The sequence below is a fragment of the Xenopus laevis genome, chromosome 9_10S, assembly GCF_017654675.1.
Source record: "Xenopus laevis strain J_2021 chromosome 9_10S, Xenopus_laevis_v10.1, whole genome shotgun sequence".
Lineage (NCBI taxonomy): Eukaryota > Metazoa > Chordata > Amphibia > Anura > Pipidae > Xenopus > Xenopus laevis.
This window is the reverse complement of record NC_054388.1, coordinates 90401895-90425777: the sequence shown is the minus strand read 5'-3', so window position 1 is coordinate 90425777 and position 23883 is coordinate 90401895. Positions and strand designations below refer to the sequence as shown.

Sequence of the window (23883 nt, the reverse complement as noted above, 5' to 3'; positions counted from 1 at the left end):
GGCAACAGTAGGCCATTGCCCACAATGCTCTTAATCTGTCACTGCCCACCTGTATTGGGTTTTTTTTCTCCCGCCCCTCCATAGCCTTTTTTTAATCAACCTGTCATCTATGCTCTCACCTTTTAAACTGGAGATCCCTGAACACTGGCCAGCAGTACTAGTGATTTAGGCCAGGAGATAATGATCCAGACCAAGTACAACAGATTGTTCCAGATTGTTGAATGAGTACATTCACATATGCAAATGCCTTAACCAGACATGTTCTCTCTCCCAAGTTTTTTTAGTCAAATGTATTTGCCCCTCCCCTTCACTTCCTGTGGTTTAACCCAATTTCACATTGAGGACCCTGTAGGCTTTCCACAATTTACCTTCACTTTAGTGCAAATTTTTTTGGGGGGGAGGCATGGTTGGAGCATTACAGAGATGAGCAAGGCTAATATTTATATATAAATGATCTGCTGGCCTATTACCAGTGTTGGATTGGGGCAGCTGGGCCAACCAGAAAGCCCAAGCCAATTACCACTTACAATTCACACCCCCAACCAGCACTGCACAACCACCTGCTACGGTGCCAGTCGGGTCTAACAACTTTTCTCCCAGTGCCCTTGCAGGTCAGTCCAATACTGCTTATACTGTATCTATTCTCCACGTAACATGAGGGCTCAGTTAGGAGTGCATTTTTGCAATTTTAGGCACAGTTGTTGTGCAAACAGGCACCCTTTTTTATAGTGGTGCCAGTTGTCCCACCTCCCCTCTTGCATATCATTCACAATGCACCTATTGATGCATGCGGTGGTTGCACCTATTGATGCATGCGGTGGTTGCACCTATTGATGCATGTGGTGGTTGCACCTATTGATGCAGGGGGGCCCTGGAGCTGCTGCCACCCGTGAATGAGGTGGTGGTGCCCGGTTTCCCATGGTGGCAGCCTGCACCAATGCATAAAACTTGCTTCTAAGGAATAAGACTCAGGTGCAGTTACAGTGCATTGGATCCCCCTGTAAAAAAAATGTTCAGAGGGGTCCAGTACAGAAAAAGCCCCTACCTGCCTCTCCACCTGCCCCCCCCCCTCCCATGGGCGAAACTACAGAGTAAGCAGTTTGCAGTAAGCAGTTTGATTGTGAGTCCAATGTGCGTTAAAGTGCAATCGTATTACTGCATCAGCGCAATTGTGACCTCACGGTGCAATTACACTGGATTTGCAGGGGAGACACTGCATTATGGGTATAAAATAGCACTTGCTTAGCACAATGCAGTTGCACTACTAAATGAGCCCTATACCCTTTGCACAACTCCCTCTCCCTGTTAGTATCAAAGGCTAAATGCCAGATAAATGAGAATGTTACTCCTTACTGTTCTGTGTAGCTAAACACGTTGCCAGACATTGTACCCTAAAGTCACATAATCAGCCCAACTCTGAATGGGAGCTGCCACACTGCTGAAGTAAAATGCTTTTCTATCCTGTACTTCCACCAGAAATCATCTCTCACACATTCAACTGTAAATCAGGGAAAGTTACACAACTAACACGAGTGCCTGGCAAACTAGCCCAGTCTAATGCCCCTTTCAGTCGCAAACAAAGGGCAATCCTTTGCACCACACGTTCATTCACAGCCTCTGATGTCACGGGTGGGCGTGGCCTGAGTGCTGGGGGGCGGCGCTAGAGGCAGCAGTGGTACTGCAGTGAAGTGTTTAGGTGTCAGCGTTTATCGGGGCTTGTGAGCTTTCCCAGGGTGAGGGTCGCGGGAAATCCAAACAGCCCCCTTATTGGATTGGAGGCAAAGTGGGAAGTAATTGTACATCAGCCAGAGAGGAGAGTAACTGCAGCCCCGTGAGATCTCTGCTCTGGAGTCCCAGCTACTGCAGATATGTGACTTATTGAACCTCACACCGACACCCCCCTGTGGAGCCCCCTGCGATCTGCAGCTCAATGTAAGTACTTTCTGTTCCGTTATAGTCTAGCACAAACTGTATGGGCTTCTGCCTTTAATCAGCCACAATGCCCCTATATACAGGCATAGTGCCCCCTATATACAGGCATAGTGCCCCTTATACACAGGCATAGTGCCCCTATATACAGGCATAGTGCCCCTTATAAACAGGCATAGTGCCCCCCTATATACAGGCATAGGGCCCCCTATATACAGGCATAGTGCCCCCCTATATACAGGCATAGTGCCCCCCCTATATACAGGCATAGTGCCCCATATATACAGGCATAGTGCCCCCCTATATACAGGCATAGTACCCCCCCTATATACAAGCATACTGCCCCCTATATACAGGCATAGTGCTCCCCTATATACAGGCATAGTGCCCCCCTATATACAGGCATAGTGCCCCCCATAGACAGGTATAGTGCCCGCTATATACTGGCATAGTGCCCCCCACATACAGACATAATGCCCCCTATATAAGGCATAGTGCCTCCTATATAAAGGCATAGTGCCCCCCATAGACTGGCATCATGCTCCCTATATACAGGCATAGTGTCCCCCTATACACAGGCATAGTGCCCCCATTGACAGGCATAGTGCCTCTATATACAGGCATAGTGCCCCTATAGACAGTTATAGTGCCCCCTATATAAAGGCATAGTGCCCCCTATAAAGGCATAGTGCCCCCTATATACAGGCATAGTGCCCCTCATAGGCAGGCATAGTGCCCCCCCTATATACAGGCATAGTGCCCCCATAGACAGGCACAGTGTACCCAATATACAGGCATAGTTCCCCCCATGCACAGGCACAGTGCCCCGCTATTTACAGGCACATGGGCTTAACCCCCAAACTAATGCAACATTTACGTATGATTGCAATCACTTTATCCCTTTCCTTACCCATTATAAAGGCATTTTTATTTCTAGTGTGATGCTGATGGTACCTGGCTATGAGAAATATACAAATGAATATACCGATATATCGAGAGCTTCCAAGTTGATATCTGATCCAAATAAACGTTAAATGTGCTAGATATGCATCAATACTGTGATCATTGAGGTGGCTGGTTTTTAGTGTTGATGTGAATTGGAGAGGAAATCTATACACATAAAAAAAATGTGAATTGATGGTGTTTAACCCTTACATTGCCAGTCTGGGCATGGAAAAGGGTTCCAAAATGTCCTGTCTGCTTCCTTAAGATGAATGGAGAGGGTCACTTTGTGAATGGAGACTGTGAATGGAATGGATTTAAATGCAGGAAGAATTTCTGGTCAAGTTCTGTCTGCACAGCCTGAGCATGCCTTGGAGAAAGCAAGAAAATGTAGTGCGTGATCTAAGAATGGAAAGCTCAGGGGGGCATGGTATGTTAGTGAAGGACAGGGGTAATATGATGACTTGCTATGCAACGTTTCTATAGCCACAGCCATTTCTGCTACCAAACAACCACAGAGAGAATTGAGATCTAAAAAGGACAGTGGTCACGTTACTGTGCATGGTGCTGGCTTTGTACAGAAGTTCTCATACACTGTGAGACCGCAGTGAATATATATATATTTATAACCAGTCGGGTTATGGTGAATCCTAAGGAGAGAAATGGTACTGATTGACTTGCACATCACTTCATATACTTTTGGTAACATTCCTCCCTTCAATAAAAGCAAACGCTGGATGATATTGGGAAGTAGGGCACGTCTTTAAAGTTTTAGAGATGCAATACAAGTAACTGAGTGGGATGAGAAAACTGCAGGGTGCTGCTTTACTCGGCCCACTGAAATTCTCCACATGCAGTTTCCCATTTACCTGATACTCTATTAGTATTACGAGCATTATTATTATTAGTATTTGTAATAAAAGAGGTAGCTGCTGGGAAGGGGATGGAGGGAGTTCAAGTTGAATTGGGTTCCTTGCCCACCCATAGTTTCATTGTATGTTTTGGAACCACCTATCTGCTATAGCCAGGTGCAGGGAATGTGTTTTTGCCTCATGTAATGACATTGTGTTTATGTAATCACAGTGGAAGTTCAGTCTCTCAGACCCTAGCATTTATCAATTTTTACATCTGGATTGTACCTTATGCCATACTGTAATAAATGTGCCTGGGAGACCAAGGGGCAGATTTACTAAGGGTCGAATTTCGAGGGTTAAAAAACCCTCGAATTCGACCCTCAAAGTAAAATCCTTCGAATATCGAATTCGAAGGATTTACCGCAAATACTTTGATCGAATAAAAAACGTTCCTTTGAATCCAATGATTTTAATCGATAGATCGAAGGCTTTTTATTCGACCACAAAAAACTTAGAAAACTTAAGGAAGGTCCCCATAGGCTTACATTGAACCTCGGTAGGTTTAAACTGGCGAAGTATGTAGTCGAAGTATTTTTTAAAGAGACAGTACATTGACTATCGAATGGTCGAATAGTCGAACGATTTTTACTTTGAATCGTTTGAATCATTCGATTCGATCGAATTTGACCCATTCGATGGTCGAAGTACCCCAAAAAAATACTTAGAAATTCGAATTTTTTTCATTCGAATCCTTCACTCGAGCTTAGTAAATCTGCCCCCTAGTGTCTTCCACCAGTGTGCATTACCTCATAGACCAACATGGTTTTAATTTTAGATGCACACAGATTTGTTAATTATTTAATTTAGAACGTGCTGAAAAAAGGAAAAAACCTGCCTGGCATTACAAGCACTAATTGTATTCATAGAGTCTACTTAATTTTTCTGTATATCTGGAGCCTGTGAATGCTCCTAAAGCCATTAGGCTCCTGGTTCTTTTCCCACTTGGTACTGTCAGAACATCAAGCAGGGATTCCCTTTGCAAATCAGATTAGTTGAACAGAACACTTTGATTTGAAGAGGGTGTGTACAATTTTAAAGGTATGAAAACATTGGGCAGTTTGATTATATGACTTCTCACTAGCATCAATGCACTTCCATATTCTTGGCAAATACAAGCAATTAACATGGTTTCCCCTCTGAAGTTAGTTTACAGTAACTCCCTGCAAGTTTATGCAGCAACGACAGAGATTAAAACTTTAACTTAACGCATTTTACAAGCAGCTGCATCACAGAACAGACTGTTATTTGTAACCTGAGAGAGCTCTAGTGTTTACATGTGCTGCTGGATGGGGACTTTAGAAATAGTACCAAGCTAGTGTAATGCTTTTACTTACGGAGGCTAATTTTACATGGAGCGTCATAACTCTTAAAGGGATGTTATCACACAGATTTTGAACAAAAGCAGAGCAAGCTTGTAGTATAAAGCTTAAATTGCAGCCACACTGAGCCCCCAAACAGCTACAGGTAGGGTCACTGACCCACGCAGCTGCTATAATACAGATATGGAACCTGTATGGTTTTCCGGGTAAAGGGTCTTGCTGTAATTTGAATTTCCATACCTTAAGTCTTCTAAAAAAAATTAATTATATCTTAGTTGGGATCAAGTACAAGGTAGTCTTATTATTACAGAGAAAAAGGAAGATATAGCAGTGGGCTTCTCCAGAATTCTGAGCTTTATGGATAACGGATCCTATACCTGTACTGTTTTCCTTCTGTCGAGACAAGCTTTTCTCCAGCCCATGCTCACTGGTATTTACCTTTCTTTTAAATCCTAGATAAAGAAATTCCTCATCCTCCATATTCAGTGCTTTTAGTTTGTGTTAAAAAAGGGTGAGCTACAACACATTGATAACCTGGATTTTGTTGTTAAACAGTCATCATCACAAGACTGATCTAGAATCAGGATTCAGTTTACTGTAAAGCAATGGCCTTTCGCCCATGGGGTGACTGGTTCAATGCCAACTCCTTTAGCAAGGCATTAAATGTACCTGTGCAATCAGGCAACCAAGGTTTCGGGTATAAACACAGAAAATCACTTTGCCAACCAAGCCCTTTCACAGTGTTTGTTTTATAATTACACTTAAAGGGGACCTGTCATCAAAACATAAGCTGTATAGTAAAAGTCTTTTTCAATTTAAACATGAAATCCAAATTCTTTTTTTTTTTAAATTTAAACATCCATACAACTTTTTTGAAAGTCTTTAGCTGTCAATCATATATTGCATGCCCTTCCTCTGTGCCAAGGCAGGGCAATAACTTTCACTTACCATTCTACACTTTTTGGATATCACTGCACTCACTCCCACTCAATCTTCGCCATGTAATTGTGTAGCCAGTGTATGGGCATGGGCATTGGATGTCTCATTCTGATGCAAGATTGTGGCATGTTGATTTCTTAGACATAATATCAAAGGCTATTGTGATACTAAACTCTATAGTTAGTATAGATATGTGTATATGTAATTTATGTGAAAGTATGGAGGGCAGTGGCGTAACTAGATGTTACTGGGCCCCACAGCAAATTAATTTTAGGGCCCCAAACATATCCAGAGGTTGTCCTGTTTTACCAAAATGTATTGAAATTGTATATGAATTTGAGCCTCGTGGGGCCCCCTATACCTCCTGGGCCCCCTGCAGCCGCAGGGTCTGCTTCCTCTGTGTGTATGAATGATGGGTTTCATTTGGAGGGGTTGAATTTGATGGACTTTGTCTTTTTTCAACCCTATTAAACTATATAACTTTGATGTAAAGCTTGCCCTAATAATAATGTCCACAAAATGGCTCCTGCCTGCTTAATATGGATGTGAATTTCAAGACTAAAAGAAACAAGACTGAAATAATTTATATTGTGTAAGTGATGTTTATTTTGCTTGACTAATATCATAAAATCGAATTTGGAATTATTTCTTAGGGTGACAGGTCCCCTTTACAAAACTTTGCAAAAGTTGCCACCAGGTTTTGCTTTTCGTCTTACCCTGGTAATTTTAGGAGAAATGCTGGAAAACTGTGATGCTAATTAAACAGAACATGCACAGCAATCGTCTCACAATGGGCAGTTATCCCAGATTTCTACTCCTAGCCCATGTGGAAGAGGTTAAACAGTTCCAGAACACGGCAATGGCGAGGGGTCAAAAGACAATTACCCTGAGGCTTCTAAAAGCCAAAAACAGTCCTAATGAGCTAAGCATGCATGTTTTCTCTGTGGCGTTTGCAATAAAACACCAAACCCATGAGTACAGCAAAAGTGATTCCCTGATGTCAGCCAGATTTCATAATGTGATATAATTTGCTGTATATCTTCAACATCCAGAAATCATGTAGTTCCATGATACATCCACCCCTCAATATGGAATTCATTGTGTTTTATCTCTCGGCACTGGGGGAAGTGTGTACGTAGCAAATCTCTATTATTATTATTATTATTACTCTTTATTTATGTAGCATGGACACTTTAATGGAGCACTCTGTAAAAATCATCATAGTTCACATCAGTCCCTGCCCCAGTGGACTATGTATAAGGTTGTCCAATATGTGGCTTTCTAGTTCTTGTAATACTATAACATATACCATCCTATTTAAGATGTTCTGAAACAGCGGGAGGGCCACACATTTGATATTCTACTTTTACATTTCATGTATTTACCATGTTTCTTTATTAAAGGGATACTGTCATGAAAAATTTTTTTTTTTCAAAATGAATCAGTTAATAGTGCTACTCCAGCAGAATTCTGCACTGAAATCCATTTCTCAAAAGAGCAAACAGATTTTTTTATATTCAATTTTGAAATCTGACATGGGGCTAGACATATTGTCAATTTCCCAGCTGCCCCAAGTCATGTGACTTGTGCTCTGATAAACTTCAATCACTCTTTACTGCTGTACTGCAAATTGGAGTGATATCACCCACCTCCCTTTCAACCCCCAGCTGTCAAACAAAAGAACAATGGGAAGGTAACCAGATAGCAGCTCCCTAACACAAGATAACAGCTGCCTGGTAGATCTTATAACAGTACTCAATTGTAAAAACCAATGTCCCACTGAGACACATTCAGTTACATTGAGAAGGAAAAACAGCAGCCTGCCAGAAAGCATTTCTCTCCTAAAGTGCAGGCACAAGTCACATGACTGGGGGCAGCTGGGAAATTGACAATATGTCTAGCCCCATGTCAGATTTCAAAATTGAATATAAAAAAATCTGTTTGCTCTTTTGAGAAATGTATTTCAGTGCAGAATTCTTCTTTAGTAGCACTATTAACTGATTCGTTGTGAAAAAAAACATGTTTTCCGATGACAGGATCCCTTTAACTTCAGCACAGATATATTTTCAATTCTACTGAAGAGATTTTTTTTTAATGTTGAAAAAAAATGGGAATTGTTAGGCCAGCCTGTACCATTTGAGTGGTTTTCTTTGAGAGCATATGTTGAAGCTAGGCCAAGAAAACTAGAAGGATTCCTAATGAGGATTAAGTCATAGACAAATGCATTATGTCCACTACAATTAAAAAGACAGGATAAGCTTCTTAAAGGGTAGTAATACCATCTTTTTTCCGTTTTCCCTGAGGCATCTTCTCATGAAAATTTATTTTCCATTCTTGTTTGTGAAGCTTCTCCAGTTCAGATATCAGTTATAATCTCATATAAACAGCCATTGTGTTTTTGAATGGCTGGCCTCAAAATCATTGTCACCTGCCACCACCATCCTCCAAATGTGATTTAATCCTATTACAATGAACCAGAAGGTTATGGCCTTGCAATCCTGGGAAATGTGACATGATGTTATCAGGGACTCAGTAAGCCAAGCTGGCCCATTAATGGTACCCTATATAGCAGGGACTGAAAGTAGACTGTTTACTATTTATGAAGTCCTATTAGTGCTCCATTTATTTTTTTAGGTATTTTATTACAAAGAAGCTATACCTCCTAGTAAATAAAATGCTTCAGTAACATTTCTAAATATGTATTTTCTTTTTCAACAAGCTTGTTAAATCCATGTATCCTATGCAATTGGTAGAGAGAATGCCACATCGAAAGCTTCATGTGAAGGCTTCAATTTTTCTTTGGATTATTGCTGCCAGTAACTGGAGAACCAGGACTGGTGTTTACTGCAGAGAGCCATTCTGTATTTCCATATGTTTATGTGTTTAGTGAACACCTAAAGTGCTTTAGAGCTTGATTGTTGCCTCATAGACATGGAGATAAAGGGACCTAAGCAACGCCACAATAATTTGTCAAAAACTTATGAAGAGGGTTCCAATCTGGTTACAAGTCAAAGCCCAAAAACTTTCAGCAAGGACGGGACTGTTAAACTAAAAGCCTGTATTCCAGATTTGGCCTACAGAAGATTTTTATATAGCCAGCATACTTCCCAAGGGCCCCACTGACTCTACTCTTAATGACTTTATAATGTTAATACAATGTGGATCTTGAATGTGTGCATAAACCTCCTACTGCATTGGAAAAACTGAACAGCATTGCTCTAGGCCACTCCATATTTACAGCTGTTTGTCTTAAAATTCTACAGACTTTCAGCAAGTTTAGTGGTTTGTCTGTCCCCATTGCCTGATCTCTGCTTTTTTCTCTATCTGGTCCTGGAATAACCACTCCATTACATCTGGCTGCACATCCCAGTCATTAAATCATACTCCACTCCCAGGCCGGTATAGTGTGAGAAACATATTTCATGTGGCATATATAAACAGGAGGGCTTGCCAAGAAAAGGAGGATGAGTTTGACAGCTAGAGACAATGGTTGCTCTATATAAGGTAAAGGTTGCAAGTAGAGTCAGTATCTATCACCTTTATCGGTGCTAGAGTGAACCCCATATTTAAATAGCATAATATCTAATTAGGCAATATCATTTAATGCTGGGGTCACAATGTCATTTAAAAGGATAGTTCATAGTGGTAGTAGCAACCAATGCAGTTCGGAAGTCAGAATTTAAGACAAATAGTAGAGGGTCTGAATGGAAATATCAGCAACAAACTAGAAGCTCTGTTTAGACCAATGGCACAAGTTGCTGCCCCTGTAATAAATAAACACTAATCAAAGAAAAAGTATTCTTGATGTGATTTGCATGCCAGAAAATTATGGTACAAGAAACTCTACAAATATTTAAGAATATGAATCCACTCTCTATCCCACTTTCTCCATAATCCCACAATAAATCCAAAATATTAACTTCACAGTATAAGTGACCCAATTGTGCTCAAACTTTGACACCCTGCATACATGGGCCATATAATCAAGGTCCCTAGGCAAGCAGTAAATTGCACAATATATCAAAAACAAGCTGATCCGAAAGGTGGGGGAAGGAGAGTGCAACTCCTCTCCAACTGTATTGCTGGTATAGCCGGCTTCGTCAGGAGTTACAGTGTCTTCCTGAAGCGCATGCAAATCACATCAATAAAGATTGCCTTTATACTGATACTGGTGCAGAGTGATGGGGTCTGTTTCTTTGGTTAATGTTTATAGTTCTGTTATCCCCCCTTTTTGCACAGTTTTTTCAAGTTGATTAATGGGTAATGGTATATTCAACTTATCTTCCAGATGGACCTATTAAACATGTTTCTTTTTTCCAAAACACATCAGTTAATAGTGCTGCTCCAGCAGAATTCTACACTGAAATCCGTTTCTCAAAACTCAATAGTAAAAATTAGGAGAAACAACAGCCTGCCAGAAAGCAGTCCCATCCTAAAGTGCTGACTATTTCTAAAAGCATGACCAGGCAAAATGACCTGAGATGGCTGTCTACACACCAATATTACAACTAAAAAAATACACTTGCTGGTTTAGGAAAGAAATTTTATATTGTAGAGTGAATCATTTGTAGTTTAAACCATTAAACACCATAACAATCATGACAGAATCATTAAGGATAATATACCCTAATATTCCCTTTATTAACAGTGGAATAGGGGTTTTATCAGTGGTGCTTATGGATGAGCATTGCTTCTCTCCAGCCTAATTGTAGAACAATTAATCAACAATCCATTTTATGTTTTGCTGTTGTTATGTTGTTATGTAATACAGGAATAAACAACAATGTTCTCTTGAGAACAAGCAAAGACTGCCCTATGAGGTCCGACTGCAGCCTCTGCAGATCATCAGGAGTGTGTCTCTGCATCAAACCAGCGTATTATTAATGCAAGTCTGATTAGTTGGAGAAACCATACCCCCACTGTGAACGGGGTCATCCCGAGCCAGAAAAGAGTCAAGTGTTATTATGCAGGGGCGGAGAGATAGAAAAATAAGCATTCCTCCTCCTGCATACTAAGTAGATAGTCTTTGTTTCTAAGCCGTGTGGAAGCAGATGTCTTCTGTACGTTGGAGATGGGAAGTCATTGATAGGAGCCCACCTCACTGATGGGAGCCAGCATATTAACTGCAATAACAATCCTAATAGGTTTGGCAGGCGCTGCTAATTTATTATTCCTGCCAGGGACGTTGTTGTCATTCACGTCTCCTGCATCTTGTGAAAAGGAGGACTTTTTTAAAGAAATGGATGACTTAACGTGGAATCTTAGGAAGAAGCAATGAGATTCCTTGTCACCCACGTCGTTATGCTTTTTAGCATCAACATACAAGGGAAAAATACGAAAACCCTTACTTATCTATTATATACATTCTTATATGTGTATATATTATCCTGAGAATAACTGCAGCAAACAAACTATTGGCCTGCTTCTGTAGAAACAGACACATCGATTGGCTAAGACCTGCACAATGCAAAGTAAATTTACTTTTTGTGGCTGCTGGGGTCACTGAACCCAACAACCTGATAGCCTTATCAGTTTCAGGCCAGAAAGAAGCAGAATATTGAGTCTTATACAAAAAATAAGAAAAAATTGATCTATTAGCCTGCTTCTGTGGAAACAGACCAATCGATTGGCTAAAGGCCCCCATACATGGGCCATTAAAAGCTGCCGAGAGAACGAGTCGGCAGATTATTAGCCTGTGTGTTGGACCATCCGACAGGCTTCCCCGATCGATATCTTGCCATCTCGATCTGGCAGGTTTAAAAATCCTGTCAGATCGCAGCCGCATCTGTGCGTTTATGCGGTCCTGGCCAACATGGCCAAACGAGCGGATCTCTACGTCTATGGCCACCTTAAGGTCACATAATGCAATATGTCATTGCCCTCAAATTGACATATGGGGAGATCTTGTATAAACCCTCTCCCCTGCAGTTCACTGTCAGTTATATTGCCCTTTAATAGCATAGCAGTAGGAATCACTTTCTGACCCCCAAACCAAGTGTCTGGAGTCACCAAAGTGATTCCAGGAAAAACGAGAACAACGTTGGTGGATATGATCATACAAAGAGCACTAGATTTCTTTAGTTTGGCAGATCCAAGCTTGTTCAGCCAAATTGTACAGATTGATTGGCGCAGAGAGGGGCAGTTAAATATCATTGGCACCCAGTTGGTTAAGCGGTGATGCAACAAAACTGCTGAACTTTTGTTATTGGATTGTGACTTTTTTGTCCTGCTGAGATAGGGATAGAAGAGAAGACAATCTCCCATTGAAACACAAACAGAGAGGAAAACAAGCTTGATAGGCAGAGTTTAATGCTTTTATATCTGAACACAATGGTTAACCTGTTATAGCATGAGGGAGAGACTTCTAGAATCACCGCTTTTTATTTCTACATCCTTGATTCTCTGTGTGACCTCTGCATTTGTATGGACGGGAGAGTGTGCAAAGAAACACTCATTGTATTTATCTCTCTCCTCATGGCTGTTTTCTTTTCATTCATTTGCCCAATGTTCTTAGTTAGAAGGAATAATCATTAACCCAGCAAATAACACAGCCCAGCAAGCACATTGGGGAAAGAGAAACTAGACAATTGAGAATACCAGGTTTCAGGGGAAAACTTTGATTTAAACAACTGTTTTTACTTTAAATTTATACTCCATGTGTCCATTGTGTTGTTTGTTGGAATATTTTGTTCCTTTTGCAGAAAATATAATAAGGGATGATAGAAAGTTTTTGGGACATTTAGTTCTTCCCCAGAGATCCATTGATTACAATAAAATGGTCAAAGACATTCAGTTCTGTTCATTGTTATTTATTTATAGTGTACAACAGGGGTCCTTTGAGCAACATTTACATGTTAATAACAATTGGGGAGCAACACAAGCATGAAAAATGTTCCTGGGTGGTGCAAAATAAGGGTGGTTATTGTTGTTATTGTTCATTTGGTAGCCTGTGTGGACTATCAAGAAGTCCAAGTACAAGAAGGTCAGTTTGGCAGTAGAGTTGGTTTTAATGCAACCAGAAATTGCCTTCAAGACAGGATCCAAATTACCATAGCAACCATGCTTTGGTTTGAATGAGAGACTGGAATAAGAATAGGAGAGGGTCTGACTAGAAAGATGAGTAATAAAAAGTGGCAATAACAATAAATGTGTAGCCTTACAGAGAATTTGTGAAGCCCATTTAAAAGCTGGAATTTTTGCAAAATTAGTTTTGCAAAAAAATGCAAAAAATTTAAAAACTATAAAAAATAAAGAATGAAGGTGCTTAAGATGCTTTGAATTAGACATTCTATAAAATAGTAAAAGTTATCTCAAAGGGGACATATACCTTCGTTTTTCAAAAGTATAAGAAACTGTTTTATATATATTACCTTTTGGGTAAAGTTTCTCTTTTTTTGCTTGAAAAGTGCAGTCGCCCCTCCCTTTAGGGAAACTTCTGGTGCTGGGTTCATTGCTGTCTATCTGTGGAGCCGCCGACACTGTCTTCTCTCTGTATGGGAGCCGCTTCCACTGAGAGAAGACCTGGGCTTGCGGACCTCGGTGACACTGTTGCAACGACATTTTGGTGCCCATTTTTAGGTCCTTCCCTGCAGTTCTGCGCTCCGCTTGGCCCACTTCTTTGTAAAAGCGAATCCTGCTGTACTGAAGACATCGGCTCTGCCTGCTCTTACCCTACCTAGATGCCGTGCTTGTGCTCACAATCGCTGCCCTCCCTGCACTCATTGACCACCAATAGATTTAGCAGAAAAAGATAATTGGGGCTATGGGGGGAAAAAGTAATTCTTTTATGGGGTAGTTTTACTGGCAGTAACTGCCAATATATGTAGTGAATACTAGGGAGGCACCGAATCCACTATTTTGGATTCGGCCGAACCCCCGAATCCTTTGCGAAAGATTCGGTTGAATACGGAATTGATTCCTAATTTACATATGCAAATTAGGATTCGGTTCAGCCGGGCAGAAGCATTCGGCCGAATCCCGAACCAAATCCTGGATTCGGTGCATCCCTAGTTAATACATTATAGCTTATTTTCTTTTCTGTAACTCCCTGCACCCCATACATACAGTATTTATGTAGAGAATCAATTCCCCAATCCCACAACATCTGCAGTGTGGGATATGTATGGTAACCTCCTGTAAATTATCAATAGCTGTGGTGCTGTATTTTTCTGTAACTCCCTGCATCCTATGACATTTCAGCACATCAGTATCAAGAGACACTCCCACTTCTCATTTCAGCTTAGAGGTAGAAGAGAGCACATCTCTGTTGTGCAGCTCTTACATAATGGCATTTTTAGTAGGTAAAATGCATTCAAAATGGGTTTTTTTTCCTGCATCATTACATATTTTGAGGAAGGGTCAATCCAAACTGTCTCCTTTAAAGGTGAAACACCCCTTAAATTTTGTACGCTCAATGAATAAACCCATTTATTTTACAACGTTGTGGAATATGTTGCCATTTTATAAAGAATTGGCAATAATAATAATGAGCTGAAGGTAGGATGTTGGACCACAAAGCATATGCTTTTTCTTTTTAAAGGACCAGTAACATCGAAAAAAATTTTTACAAAAAATTTGTTAGTATACGTAGAAAAAAACCCACCAAGACAAATGAAACTTTAAAATCACAAAGTCTTTATTAAGAAATAACTTGTAAAACTCTGCTTCCGCTCCTCTTCAGACGGCGACGATCCATCGTGCAGCGCTCGATTCTCCTTTCCTGGCTATCTCCTATAAGGAAGGCAGGGAGGAGAAATCGAGCGCCACACAATGGATCACCCGATCGATTTCTGAAGAGAATCGCAAGCGGAATTTCGGTAAGTTATTTCTTAATAAATACGCTGCGAAGATTTTAAAGTTTAATTTGTCTTGGTGTTTTCTTTTTTGATGTATACAGGAAATAGGATCCCGTATCCAGAAACCTGATATCCAGAAAGCTCTCCCATAGACTCCATTTTATCCAAATAATCCAAATTTTTAAAAATGATTTCCTTTTTCTCTGTAATAATAAAACAGTAGCTTGTACTTGATCCCAACTAAGATACAATTAATCCTTACTGGAAGCAAAACCAGCCTTTTTGGGTTTATTTAATGTTTAAATGAATTTCTAATAGACATAAGGCATGAAGACCCAAATTTCGGAAAGATACGTTATCCGGAAAACCCCAGGTCCCGAGCATTCTGGATAACAGGTCCCATACCTGTACTAACAAATTTTATAAAAGTCTGAAAGGGGACATACACCCACCCAAACAAACGAATTCAAAATTGGTCAGAGGACTTGAGTTTCTGACTAATGCCATGAAAATAAATAAGTGCCCAGGGTACCACTTTGTATTGTGACACATATAAAGTTCTATAACCCAGACTAATACAAAAACTGGCGAGGAATTTGTCAGATGAGCAATGCATCCGTTTCAGTTTTTATTTTGCTTTTAAGTATCCATGGAAACAGAATCCTGGCATCGCTTTGTCACAAGAGGGTTTGGTGTTTTGAATAAAGTAGTTATTAGACTGGCAAAAGATCACAAACATTTACACTTAATTCATTGTGTATATTCCCCTAAAACGATACATGCTGATGCTGATTTATGCCAATAATTTGTTCCTTCATGTGCCAGAGGGATTTTCAAAGCTTCTTGGGCACTCACAACAACAGAACGTACACAAACAAACAGATAGAGGTATATTAAAGCTATTTGTGCATTGTGTTATAGGAGAGAAAAAAACAGAGCGATTACTCAAAAGGGAAAACAATCTCTTTCTATAGTTTCGTTAACTTGGGCTGATGTATTGTTCCCACATTCAACCTAATATAAAGTCATACCTCCCAACATTTTGGAAGTAAAAAGAGGGACAAAAATTTTTTTCCCGCACGTAGCGCAGCAATTTTGACCACACCCCTTTCTGTGGCCACACCCCCTAATTACCATGTTTGTTTTACAAAATTTGGCAGGTTATGAAAGTTTGAAAATATTTCTCCTTATCTAAACTGTGTTTTTGTGTCTCAAAATTGTTACAAAGTATCTTATTTGCACCTGTTAGCTGTTCTGGGCTCTCTGCTAAAAGCCAATTAAGTGAGAAACTTTGTTTCTTTTTCTGGCTGTTCAGTGCAGAGAAAAGAGGGACTTTCCAGTACAAATGAGGGACTGCGGGTTGAGCTGTCAAAAGAGGGACTGTCCCTCCGAAAAAGGGACAGTTGGGAGGTATGATAAAGCTGCCAGTCTTACATCTTCTTAAAAAGCAAGGACCCCTTTATATTGGTTCATTTGAGTGATTCCTGCCACTTGAGTCATTGGGGATACATGTATGAGATCCGTTATCCACAACGTCATGAAAAAGTCATCTCCCATAGACTCCATTTTATCCAAATAATCCAAATTTTTAAAAATATTTCCCTTTTCTCTGTAAGAATGAAACAGTACCTTGTACTTGATCCAAACGAAGATATAATGAATTCTTATTGGAAGTAGGGATGCACGATATCCAGGATTCGGTTCAGGATTCAGCCTTTTTCATCAGGATTCCGGTTTGGCCAAATCCAAGTACCTGGCTGAACCGAATTTAAATTCTAAAAATAATTTGCCTTTATGGTCACACAACAAGGAAGTAAAAAAAAAAAAGTGTAATCAAACGCTGTGCATGTGGTTCAATTTTGTCCCTCGTTTCCCTAATTTGCATAAGCAAATTATGGTTCGGATTCAGTTCATTATCCTTCACAAAAGATGCAGCCGAATCCTAAAATAGTAGATTTGCTGCATCCCGAATTGAAGCAAAACCAGCCTGAGTTTATTTAATGTTTACATGATTTTTTAGTAGACTGTATGATGATCCAAATTATGGAAAGATCAATTATCCAGAAAACCCCAGGTCCAGGCCCTTTCATCCAAACACCAGAATGTTGATACACATAAACACACATTTAGTAAATTGTTGGCTGTGGACTGTAATACATTCCTTCCAGTGGTTGTCTGCCGTACTGATAATAAAAACAACCCACAGCCTATAATATGATAACGACTTACTGAAATATCTATTATTCATTAGGAAAACTATAAAGGCAATCTCTTCTGACTAAATAGCCTGTAATAACTCATTCCCATTGTGCTGTTACATCCTATTACTGTTCTTTATCCCTTGTTTTAAACAAATCTTACTTATAATAATTCCACTGTTAGCATCACTATTATAGATTTAATGATCGCTGCTAAACAGGCATTTTATTGTTCAAATTCAGTGCTCAGGTTTGATGCTGAAGTTAATCAGGGTGGCATTTCAATACTCAGTAGCATCCTGGATATCACTGGTCCCATCTAAGGAACAAATGCCCTTTAAGGCTACAAATGTTTTATTGCAACTTTGTATTGCTTATTCCAGCCTCTTACTCAAATCAATGCATGGTTGCTAGGGTAATTTGGTGCCTAGCAACCAGATTGCTAAAACTGCAAACTTCTGCTGAATAAAAAGCTAAATAACTCAAAAAACACCGATAATATAGAATGGAAACCAATTACAAACATTCTAATGCTAAGGAACATGGGGCTTGTGCAGCTTCAGGAAGCAGAATGAGAATAAGTGAAATGTTAGAATAGAGTGGTAATTGTCACAGTTGCAGGACATAAATCTGGGTGCAATTAATTAAAGAATAGGTTAAAAGAAGATTAAAATAGGGGATGCAGTACAGAGTATTGTAGTACATGTATTGAATTTATTATCCAGAATGCTTGGGGGGGCCTGTGGTTTTCTGGATAAGGGATCTTTCCTTAATTTGGATCTCTATACATTAAGTCTGCTGAAAATAATTAAAACATTAAATAAACCCAATAGGATGGTTTCACCACCAATATGGATCCATGCAGCTTAGTCACCATCAATTAGTAGGCACTGTTTTATCATTACAAAGAAAATGTAAGTAATTCAAAACAAAACAATTAGAATGCATTACTTAAAATAGACTCAGCGGGAGATTAGAGGCCTTCCAGTAATTTAGAGCTTTCTGGATAATGGGTTTCCAAATAAGGGAACCTGTATTTTAGAAGAAAACAAAGACTGAACTGTAGAGCTAACGTGAAAATCCAAAATACATTAGGTTGTCCACAAAGAGTCTACAATGGAGAAGTGGCCCTTAGAATAAGCAAAGGCCAAGGTGTTAGACACTGTCGAGAGCAGAGACAAGACTTGGAAATGGAAACACAGAGTGATCCTTTTAGCTTTGATCCACTGCTGAGGTAAGTCTTTATGAATGGCTCAAGTGCTTCATCTTTGTATTTGTAAGTATGTGAAGTTTTACATGAGTTGTCTTATTTGTAAGGGTACATTGACCTAATTAGCATTTAAAATATGTGTGTCCACCAAATAAACCTCAGGTTATTGTCAGTCCTGTGCTTTAAGTAGAGTGCAGTGCCCTTGAAGAAAAGTGTTTGATCTGCCTTAGCAAATGTTACATTTGGTGTTAATATTCAAGCCAATCCAAGACAGCAATACGTTTGTGTATTTAAGTGTATGAAATACACTTTATATATTTAGTATAATTCCATTTGCACATATGAGTGAGAGCCATATTGCTTGTCTTGGCCAAGGTATACATAGTAGTTGCCAGCTGAACAGCATTTGTAGTGTTGAAAAGTTCATTTTTTCACCTATGGACTATACAGTTGTACATGTATCTAGTATAGGTCAATCTAAAAACAACTGGACTTGCTGAGTAATTCATTGATTACTCAGCAAGTCCAGTTGTTTTTAGATTGACCTATTCTAGATATACTATGACCTGGATGAATGAAAATCTTCATAGTCATATTGTACATGCATGCACAATGGTAGTGACTATATACATGCACTTATTCAATGGGGACAAACTCTTTGTAGGCAATACTTTTTCTGTTTAAGATAGAGTTCATTTGTCTCCATGTCTTAAGTATCATTAATGACAGGCGTATATGTGCTGATAAAGGAAATCATTTTTCCACTAATTTTCATCTTATACAGAAAAATGAAAACTCATCCAGCTGCCATCCTACTTCTCTTCTTTGTGATTGGCTATGGCTCTTCTGAAAACTCTACCACTTCAAGAGGTTGCGGGCTGGATATCTTCCCCCGCTATGTGTACCTTTGTGATCTGGATGCCATCTGGGGGATAGTTGTTGAAGCTGTGGCTGGAGCAGGTGTGCTGACAACCTTGTTGCTGATGTTGATTTTACTGGTGAGACTTCCCTTCATCACTGAAAAAGAGAAGAAAAGTCCACTTGGAATACATTTCCTTTTTCTTCTTGGAACGCTTGGACTTTTTGGCTTAGCTTTTGCCTTTATTATACAGGAGGATGAAGCGATCTGCTGCACCCGGAGGTTTTTATGGGGAGTCCTTTTTGCTCTGTGTTTCTCTTGCTTGCTTGCTCAAGGTTGGAGGATCCGCAGGCTTGTCCGCCATGGGAAAAGTCCCTCTGGGTGGCATATGGTTGGGATGGTTATATGTCTAATGCTGGTACAGGTCATCATCGCAGTAGAGTGGATTATCCTTACAGTTGTCCGAGACAGGAAGCCATCTTGCAGTTATGAGCCAATGGATTTCGTAATGGTTTTGATTTATGTTATGGTTCTGATGGTGGCCATGTTGGGCCTTTCCTTTTTTACTCTCTGCGGGAAATTTCAGAAGTGGAAAAAAAATGGAATATGCCTTATTATTACAACAGTTTTTTCTGTTTTAATCTGGGTAGCTTGGATGACCATGTACTTGTACGGTAACAAGGAACTCAAGAGAAGCAATCAGTGGAATGATCCCACATTGGCCATTGCACTAATATCTAGCGGTTGGGTGTTTCTCATTTTCCATGCCATCATTGAGGTCCACTGCACCATTCTCCCAGCCCCACAAGAAAATACGACAAATTATTTTGATACCTCTCAACCTCGTATGCGGGAGACTCCTTTCGAGGAAGATATTCAGCTCCCCCGTAGCTACATGGAGAATAAAGCATTTTCTATGGATGAACATAATGCAGGTAAGACAAGCAGTTCTCTTCCCACTTACTGCAAGAAGTTAATTAATCCTGAATAAGAGGTCTGTTTCTATCCAGTATTTGCATGAATTATTTATATGGTGTCAGAGCTGTGTAATCAAGTTCCATAATTTCCTTGGGTAGCCTGCCTGCTGCAGAGCCATGGGATCGGTTGTGCATATGTGTCATGGTTTCCTTAGAAATGCATTGCTTAATGACTGCAGTGTTTCATTTATCATCATCACTCTGATTTGTGTATTTACAATAGGTGCGACAGAACTGCAGCTATTGGTGAAACAGAAGCAGGATCAATTTGAACATCACTCTAATATCTAATGCAGCTGGTCTAATATAAGCAGAATCCCATTTCATAATTCCAAGTATTAAGTATAGGAGAAAGCACAGTTGATGTTTTACAAAGCTTTAGATGCCTGGCCAGTAGGTACTTTCCTATTTTACTGTGCTTGGGAGTCCAATGTAAATTTTGGTGAGGAAGAGCATTGCCAACAGATTGTTGTTCTTGGCTAAATACCCATTTTAATTCTGCATTCAAATTACTTTAGGAGGTTATTGCCAACTTTAATAAGAGTTTACAGCCCAACATGTTCTTTTGCATGGACTCCCACTTTTTTAATTAGCTGGAGCATATATGGATTGTTTACTGGCACAGTATTATTGTTCAGCTGCCTATGGGGAAAGCCAATTGAGGGAAATGTACTAGTGCAAGTAGTGCAAAATGCAACAAAAAAAAAAAGAGCAAGGCAGGGCTCTGTACTAGGTCTCTTGCTTTTCAACTTGTTTATTAATGACTGTTTATTAATGACAATGACCTGGAGTTGGGCATTGAATGTACTGTTTCTATTTTCGCAGATGATACTAAATTGTGTTATGTTCCATGCTGGATGCTGCCACTTTGCAGAGAGATTTTTCTGGAAACTGGGCAGCAAACTGGAAAATGAGGTTCAATGTTGATAACTGCAAAGTTAAGCACTTTGGCAAAAATAATATAAATGAAAGTTATAAATGGCAGTGTGTTGGGAGTTTCCTTAAATGAGAAGGATCTAGGGGTCTTTGTAGATAACACGTTGTCTAATTCTGGGCAGTGTCATTCTGTGACTACTAAAGCAAATAAAGTTCTGTCTTGCATAAAAAAGGGCATTAACTCAAGGGATGAAAACATAATTATGCCTCTTTATAGGTCCCTGGTAAGGCCTCATCTGGAGTATGCAGTGCAGTTTTGGACTCCAGAGGGATATAAATGAGCTGTAGAGAGTGCAGAGACTAAGTGCAACTAAATTGGTTAGAGGGAGGGAAGACTTAAATTATGAGGGTAGACTGTTGGGGTTGTTTTCTATGGAAAAAAGGCTCTTGCGAGGGGACATGATTACACTTTGCAAGTACATTAGAGGACATTATAGACAAATAGCAGGGGACATTTTTACTCATAAAGTGGATCACCGTACCAGAGGCCACCCCTTTAGACTAGAAGAAAAAAACTTTCATTTAAAGTAGGGATGCACCGAATCCACTATTTTGGATTCGGCCAAACCCCCAAATCCTTTGCGAAAGATTTGGCCGAATACCGAATCCTAATTTGCATATGCAAATTAGGGGTGGGAAGGGGAAAACATTGAGTGGCTTGGATGATTTCTTGGACAGACATAATAGCAAAGGCTATTGTGATACTAAACTCTATAGTTATTATAGGTATGGGTATATAGAATTTATGTGGAAGTAGGGAGGGGTGTGTGTATGGATGCTGGGTTTTCATTTGGAGGGGTTGAACTTGATGGACATTGTTTTTTTTTCAACCAGATTTAACTATGTTACGATGTAAGGCAGTTTTTCCCCCTGCTGCAATAAGGCTTAACATTTACTGGAAGTTAAAATAAGTGCAAAGATCTGCGCTAATTAATACTTTCTATGCAAATGGGCACAACTTGTGGGGCAGCCCATGGGCAAGATATTGGTGTAGGCCTTTTATTTGTGTATAAACTGGTGCAACAGCAAGCACCATCTGCCCCAGTCTTTGCACCCAGCACTGCATTTAACAATCATAAATGAGCCCTATTCTTTGTAGCCTACAGTGCAAAGTATATGCTTTTTAGAGTAACCTACCAACTGCGATATTTTTCTGTGTAGAAACTGTTGTGCATAACCACCTCTAGACCAAACCAGATTCTAATCATTAAACCTTACTACAGAGTTTATAATGAGCATTTTATATGACCATGAAGAAACCAGTGCTTGTTATTTTGAATTGCAGTCTGAGGTTGGAAGTAGTAGACATCAAGAGGCTTGTATGTGGGCTTATCTGAAGCAGAGCTTGTGTAAAGAAAGATAAAGGGCCATTTGAAACCTTTGAAGATAGAGTAATGTCTAGTGTTAAATGTTAATAAATTCCATTGGTATTCACATAATGCAAATGAAGAAAACTTAAAGGGCACAGTAAACCTCCCCTCCCTCCATGATATTGGGCTAGTGTACCTCTTCTTAAAAAAATTCTCCAGCTTGGTTTATGATTTTATTTCTGCGAGCTGCGAGCATGGTTCTTTTAACACCTCCTTAGCGGAATTGGTTTTGGGATGCAGCAAAATCCTTGAGGATTCAGGTGAATGTCAAACTAGTGCATTTGGCGCAACACAGGCATGATGGGTCGTCATTGAATAAGGTCCTTATTGTTTCCTGTGCAATGGTTTTTCTATGTGTTCCACAACATGGGAACCTTCAGATTTAATTTGATGAATCCACCGCGCTCCTGCAATTCACATTTAATGTACAGGTGGTGCTGGCCCTCCGTTGATCCGGCTAGGTTCCTTAGCTACAGCAAATTTTTCACAGATCCACACATACATAATTTGCTGCTGGGAAGCTAACCCTTTTTATTGTATCACTAAAAGTATCAATGTTTCTGGGGGTACACCCTCCCTTCATCAGGATCATGATGAAGGGAGGGTAACCCCTGAGGGTACCCCCCCTGAAACGTTGATACTGTTGGTGATACAATAAAAGGGGTAACAGGAAAACTCAAAGACATCCTACAATAGGCAATAACACATATTTCCTTTAAAAAAATATTGTAGACATCAGTAATAAATAATAGTTTCCATACCTGGCAGCTTTTCACTGGTAAGCAGGTCTGGACTGAGAATTAAAATAGGCCCTGGCATTTCAGGTACATATAGGCCTAATCAGCCCACATACAGGCCCAAACAGAACCCACAGATTGCCAGTCCGGGCCTGCTGGTAGGACTGAAGAGATTACTCAAAGCAAACTAGACCATAATATTTTAACAAGCTTGATGTATCAGAGGGTTCTAATACATATTGCAATTATATGTATGCAATGCACCCAATCCACTCTTTATTTAAACAGTGTAACATATTCAATGGCTTTATTTCACAGTAACATCTCTTTAATGACGGGGAGAGCCTGGCTGCTGATGCTATAAAGCTTGATATCTGACTCGACTGCGTGCAGTGGATCAAGGATTTGATTAGGAGGATAATGGACTGACCAATGTGCCTTGGCACAATGCTATTGATTGAAACTGTGTGGAAAACATGCAGGGGCTTACGTAGTTATATTAGGTCTTTTACATGAGGCTTCTAATCCCTCTTCACTTGCCAAACATTTAAAGGGCCAATAACCAAAAAAAATAAAAGTAGTTTATGTAAACCAGATGTCTCCAACCTTTTTTTTACCAATGAGTCACACTCAGAAGTTAAAAGAGTTAGGAAACAACACAAACATGAAAAAAAAGTTCCTGGGGGTGCCAAATAATGATGTGATTGGCCATTTGGTAGCCACTATGTGGACTGGCAGCCTACAGGAGGATATATTTA

General features: G+C 39.8%; 1 protein-coding gene across 3 annotated transcripts in view; it reads left to right on the top strand.

Annotated features, from left to right (window-relative positions):
- Positions 1 to 1638: 1638 nt before the first annotated feature.
- The window catches only part of gprc5b.S (G protein-coupled receptor, class C, group 5, member B S homeolog), a 55797-nt gene continuing 33552 nt past the window's right edge, over positions 1639 to 23883 (top strand). The window contains exons 1-3 of one of the 3 annotated variants that reach the window (XM_041579243.1): positions 1639 to 1932; positions 18132 to 18270; positions 19031 to 20040. In XM_041579243.1, the coding sequence (XP_041435177.1) occupies positions 18227 to 18270; positions 19031 to 20040 (1054 nt within the window). In that variant the 5' untranslated portion in view covers positions 1639 to 1932; positions 18132 to 18226. The remainder of the gene's footprint in view (positions 1933 to 18131; positions 18271 to 19030; positions 20041 to 23883) is intronic. The other 2 variants (XM_041579244.1, XM_018239127.2) reach the window with 2 other exon arrangements.